Here is a 6,000-nt window from a genome sequence, read left to right on the forward strand (position 1 = left end):
TCACATCCCATAGGGACTTCTAAATTAACTAATCTTACATTGTAAACAGGGTTTTTCTTAAACTTCAGGCTATACACTTGACACTGAACGTAAGCAGTTGTGTTCTGAACTGAAAACACCAGTCACAGGCTTCCTTCAACACAAAGCAGCTCTTAAGATTATGAATTCTTGCTTTATTTTCAAACCAGCAGAACTCACTGGTGTCTAGCAGGTGCAAGATGGGCTGAAGGTCCTCAATGGCAGCACTGACATGGGTTTCAGCCCTTGGTGGCACCCAAGAGGGTATCTGTGACTCAGAGCAGGAGGCGCTGCTCTCACGGCGAGGTGCAGAGTCCACTCAGAGTGCAGCCACACCAGTTCAAAGTACTTCCACCCCTCGCCGTGAGGACCAACGCAGCGCTGGCAGCGCATCAAGCGCTGAGTCAGCTGAGGGAGCCCAGGGCAGCAGGCACCGATGGCATTGCTCTGGGACCCTGCCAGCCACAGGGAGAGCTGCCCTCCTCCAGCAGAGGCAAAATGAGAAAAGAGCAATTCCACAGCCTCTTAGCAGCAGATGAATTATGCAGACACCCCATCGCAAACAATTCAACACTGTAATATTTCCACACACCAGCCAGCCAACCTGGTTCCTACCGTACGCTCCCCTGCCTCCTCATATCAGGGACTTCCAAGTTCCCACAGGCTCCACAGATTCTCTTAAAAAAAAAATACAAACCTCCAAAGACACTCCACCCACCACCAAAACATTTCTCTAGTCTTCAAGGAGAAATTTATAGTACAGTATTTTCCTACAGGACACCCCCTCAAGGCCCTGAAAATGGCAGTTAAACTTTGGGACCTGGGGAGTCAGAAGCTGCAGCACATCACCCTTTCACCTGCAGTCCCTGGAGCACCACCTGATCCAGAGGGCACTCTGGGTGACTGGCCTCACACACCAAGCTGCAGCTTTGCTTCTGACCTGAAACAGCCACTAGCTTTTCTCCACCAAGTAAAGCTCCAGCAGAGTAGTGACAGGTCCTCAAAAACAGTGACTTCTGTCCTCATGCCAGAACATCCCTCTGCGCAAGGACATCAATCATCTCACTCTGAGAAGAAGACTGAACTTGGGTCAATTATGTCTCAGTGATGTCCTTAGCCATTAACCTACTAGAAAAGGGGAACCATTATATTATCTTACTAGAAAATGGAGACTAGTTGATGAGAATGCAAAAGCCAACAAGCAGTGCATTAGGTCCATCAACCTTTAACCATGTTTCAAGCATTTAACCAGCCAGTATTTTCAAATACAACTTTCACCAAAGATAGATTTGTATCACTGGTCTGCAAAGATGAAAAGTTACATTTCAAGATCAGCCCGCAAAAGTCAACCAGCAACTCCTATGAATATCCAGTGCCCTTGAAAATTTTACTTCTGTTTGTTCTCTTTGATGCAATCTTAACTCTCTTGAAATTAATTTGGAAACAGCACAATCCTAACTGACTTGTTCCTCTAATTTAGCTGAAAGGAAAATTTCCTTTATTGGACAAAAGTTGTTCAGGACTTATATTTGTGTAGCTACAAAAATATGAAGCACTTCACACTAAACTGACATAATCTGACATAAATTCATTCTCACCTTCTTCCAACACATAGGCTTAAGACTAAAGTCATACACTACTTATTGAAAGTATAAACCTTTAAATAATGATGGGCTGATATGACATAAGTACATTTTCATGACAAATTTAGTTAACATGTACCTAAAGGCTTACATTTTAAACAAATTGTTCTGAGCTCTTAGTTCTGAGTAATATCTATATGCCAAAACAATAAATTACAACAGCACATGTCCCACAAAGCAGCTCTGGTCCAGTCACCCATGAACACCCCACATATCCACAAATCTTAAGCTGTGAAAGTTTTGTGGGCATTCATTTACATACATAATCCACCAGATAAAATAAAAATTTGCTGAATTTAAATTTGGGATTTGTGTGTATGCATTAATAAGACTTCAGATGATAAGCAGAATGGGAAGGTTTAATGGTAGAAGAGAGATGTCTTAAACCAATATGGGAACCTGCATGCACTGTAGTAATCAGTTGTTAGTCACAGGAATAATCTTTCTGCTGAAGGCATCCCATGTCTCAGTTACAGACAGCAGCTGCTATTCCAGGGCCTCACATACCCATGGTATTTATTATTATAACAAGGGGATTGGTTACTATACTGATGAAAATTTCTCTGCATTTGGTTTTGCAAACAATAGTGAGATATTGAGTCCCTTTCAGTCCTGGACTCTTGTGCAGCACTTCCATGTGCTGTTTGGATTCTGACAAATTTCACATTAAGTCACAAGAGCCAGAGGTCTCTCTTCATAGTAAATATCTTGCTACCTATTTATAAAACAAGTTATGTTCTATTTTTTATTACTATTTGTACAAGAATGCCTTCAAAAACACCAAAACGCTGTTTTAAAACCATCTCTACAACCCAAAACCACTGCCCAAAAGACCCTTCTTCCCAGCCAGCACCAACAGCCTTCATTCATCCAGATGATTTGTTTTCTAAATACCTCGTAAAAAGTCTGGACAGCCTCCTTTCACACCAATCCAGCTTTTAAATAACGCCCCTCAATATCCACCCCTGCGCACACACCCTTAGCCAGAAATGCACTTTCAGTAGTAAACAGAAATCACCCGGAGAAAGGATAAGGATGACCTTAAAGATGTGCCAAGGCAGGATGGTTATTTATGCCTCCTAATACAAGGCTCTCAACAGGAATAAGTAAAATCCAAACTACCCACATTTTTAAAACATACCTACCCAAGCTTTAACTGAATTGATGATCACTAATTCTAAAGAGCTAAGCATAAGGAACAATGTTTCAACTTTTACTATTCCCACTACCGTGTGTAAATGCATGGGGATGCATGCAAAGGTTTCAGTGTGTTCCCAAGCAACTGGTAAATATCACTGTACCTTTTTCATCATTTTTCAGGGGGGAATCACAATACCACTCACACACGCCCTTAGTCAGTGCAAGTTAGGATCAAGAGAAATGCCTAGCTTCTCCCTATTGTAATTTTTTAAAACTTTCATTGTTTTTGTTTCTGGCATATCTCTAACAGCAGCGGACCTTTTGAAAATGTACTGTGTCAAGTCAGAAATAAAGAAATAAGGATGTTTTCAGTATTCAGGACAACAAAGTAAACTTAGTTCCAAGTTAGTACACTTTGCCGTAGCAAAACAGACAAGGAAAGAAAAGACGAGTTAACTCCACACTAATGGCATTGCAAGTGCAAATAAACTTCATTGGGAAAGAAACTAATAATACAAGTGTCCCCTTCATTTCTGAGAAAGCCTAGAAAAAGCAATTTGTCTCTTTAAAACAAAAGTTTGCTGCGCTCAAACTACTAAACATCCCGTATTCTGGCCATACTCAATGCGGTAACGATAACCTCTTCAGCTGTAGAACGGCGACAAGAGTCGGAACCGCGAAACTATGCAGGATAATACATGGGCGAAAACATCTTAACAATCGGATCAGAGCTGGCTACGTTCCCAGGGAGAGTGTGGAGACCTTGCTCCCCCCCGAAATAGCCAAGGTTAGACGTTTTTGGTGGGGTACGCCCCTGTCCGCACCTGGGGTGAGCGCAAGGAGAACCGGGGTGCAGTCGGCTCCAGCCCCACTGCGAGAAGCAAGGAGCCCCCGGGACGGCTGCGAAGGGATGGCCGGTGTCACACAGGTGAAAAGGCAAGGGACTGGATGGGGTCCGGCAGCGGTAAAGCCCGGAGAAAACCCAACAAGGGGAGCTGCGAGGAGCCGCCCCGGAGCGCTGCTGGCACCGGCGGGGCGATGGACCCGCAGGGAGCGGCCCCGCTTTCCGCGGGACCCCGCACCCGGCGGCAAGGGCTGGAGAGCGGCTGCCGTCACGGGAGTCCCTCGGGCAGCGCACCGCGCCTCCGCCACCCGGGCGGTGCTGCGGGACAGCCCCGCGGGACTGCCCGAGCCACGGGCACCCGCCGATAGCGCCGACGCGCCACGGACGAGTGCCCGTGGAAAGTTTGGGGCGGGTCCCGCCGGCAGCTGCGAGGCGGGTCGGGCCGGCTGGGAGCCCGTGCCGGCGGGCGGACGGGAGGTCGGGGCCCCGCGGACCCTTACCTTGGATCGCTCTTTCACGTAGTACTTGCCGAGCCGGCTCCCGCAGTACATCACCAGCCGGTCTATCAGAGTGAGGAGAAAGTTGATGGCCTCGCAGCCCTCCTCCGTGCCTCCGATCCACTTTATCTGGTCGCCGCGGAGATGCCGCTTGGCGACGCCGCGGCTGGGGCCGGCTAGCTGCCCGTCGGCCAGTTCCCCGTCGCGGTGCATCCGCTTCACCCGCTCCAGCACGCAGTCCCCCACCACCTCCCCCAAGAAGTTGTCCAGGTAGCAGAAGCCGATGTCGTGCAAGCAGGGCACGACGTACTCCAGGGCGATTCTCTCCAGGTCCAGCCTCATGATGTGTCCCAGCGGCATGGCGCGGCGGGGACGGGCGCGCCGCTGCTCTGCCGGCGCCCGCGCTGGGAGGCGATGCCCGTGGGGCCGCCGTCCGCTCCAGACCGAGCCGGGCAGGGGCTCCGCCGCGGCGCGAGGCCAGGCGAGGCGAGGTAAAACTTTGGCCGCTGCGGGCTCGGCTACGCACCGCGGCCCGGCGCTGCGGGAGCGGCGGTGCTGCCGAAGCCCCGCGCTGGCGCTCCTGCCGCTGGCGCCCCAGCAGTGCGCGGGAGCGCCCGGGGCGTGCGGGTAGGGCGCGGGCAGCCCCCGCCCGCGGCGAGGAGGGCGGCAGATGGCCCCGCGCTGATTAACGCGCCGGCTACGTGCGGGATGTGTGCTCGCGCCGCCGCACGTGGGCGGGGCCGCCCGGCGCGATCGCCCCGCCCGCTCCCGCCCGCGGCGGCCCGGGCGGCCAATCGCGCGGCGCGGGGCGGGGCCGGCCCGCGGGGAGCGCGCGGCGAGGGCTCCCGCACGTGCGCGGGGGGCGCGGCCCGCCGTCCCGCGCGCCCCCGGAGTGGGCGTGGGCAGCGCCATTGAGGAATTCTCGCCTGGCATGTCGGCTGCGACCCCCGCGCCTCGCCCTGCTCCGCCGCTCGGAGCTCTTGGAACGGTCCGGGTGAACTCTGCCAATGCCCCGCCGGGGCTCTCCGGCCGCCTCTTACCTCCGCCTGCCGCGGCGGCAGTTTCAGCGCCAGACGGAACTGCTGCATTAAGCGGCAGACACAGTTTTTCTGGGCGAAGAACGCACCTTTTACAAAAGGTTTACATAGCAAAACAGTACTTTCCCTTGAATTATTTATCCCCAAGGGCCCGCCAGGTTGCTTGGCTCCGGTAGCAGGCAACACCTCCCGGACCGTCGGCGGCTTCGTGCCGCGAGAGGACAGCTGCGGTCAAACCGTGACAAAATTCGTTCTAAACCAAAACTCGCCTTTCCCCCGCGTGCCCCTTGCCGGTAACACTGTCCCTGCAGCGGCCGGCCACGGAGTACGGTCCCGCGGCCGCTGTTGGGTCTGCTCGACAGCAGCACGCTTTCGCGTAAAATGCCTCCTGAGAGGCGAGCAGCAGACAGCCGCTCAGCTCCGTTCGCACACGCCCGGGATTTGCTAAACAAACGAGAGAAGCCTCTACAGAAACCAAAACCAAAGCAAAGTCACGTTGCGGAGAGGCGCTCCCTGCGGCCAAACCGGGCGGGACAGGGCGGCCGTGCCCGGGTCGGTGCCTGTGAAGTTCCCGATGCCACAGAGCCCCGCGGCCGTCCGTGTGCCGAGCGCGTCCGTCCTGCTCGGCGGCCCCGGCGCTGGCCCCGGCGCTGGCCCCGGCGCTGGCCCCGGCGCTGGCCCCGGCGCTGGCCCCGGCGCTGGCCCCGGCGCTGGCCCCGGCGCTGGCCCCGGCGCTGGCCCCGCCGGCCCCGGCGCTGGCCCCGCCGGCCCCGGCGCTGGCCCCGCGGGCTCCGCGCACACACGCGCACCCCTCCGCACCC

General features: G+C 54.1%; 1 protein-coding gene across 1 annotated transcript in view; it reads right to left on the reverse strand.

Annotated features, from left to right (window-relative positions):
• EGLN3 (egl-9 family hypoxia inducible factor 3) overlaps window positions 1–4,865 on the reverse strand; it is a 28,163-nt gene extending 23,298 nt beyond the window's left edge. The window contains exon 1 of the mRNA XM_021542669.4: window positions 4,146–4,865. Coding sequence (XP_021398344.1) covers window positions 4,146–4,502 — 357 coding nt within the window. The 5' untranslated portion in view covers window positions 4,503–4,865. The remainder of the gene's footprint in view (window positions 1–4,145) is intronic.
• Window positions 4,866–6,000: the final 1,135 nt, after the last annotated feature.

The sequence above is a fragment of the Lonchura striata genome, chromosome 5, assembly GCF_050655825.1.
Source record: "Lonchura striata isolate lonStrDom1 chromosome 5, ASM5065582v1, whole genome shotgun sequence".
Lineage (NCBI taxonomy): Eukaryota > Metazoa > Chordata > Aves > Passeriformes > Estrildidae > Lonchura > Lonchura striata.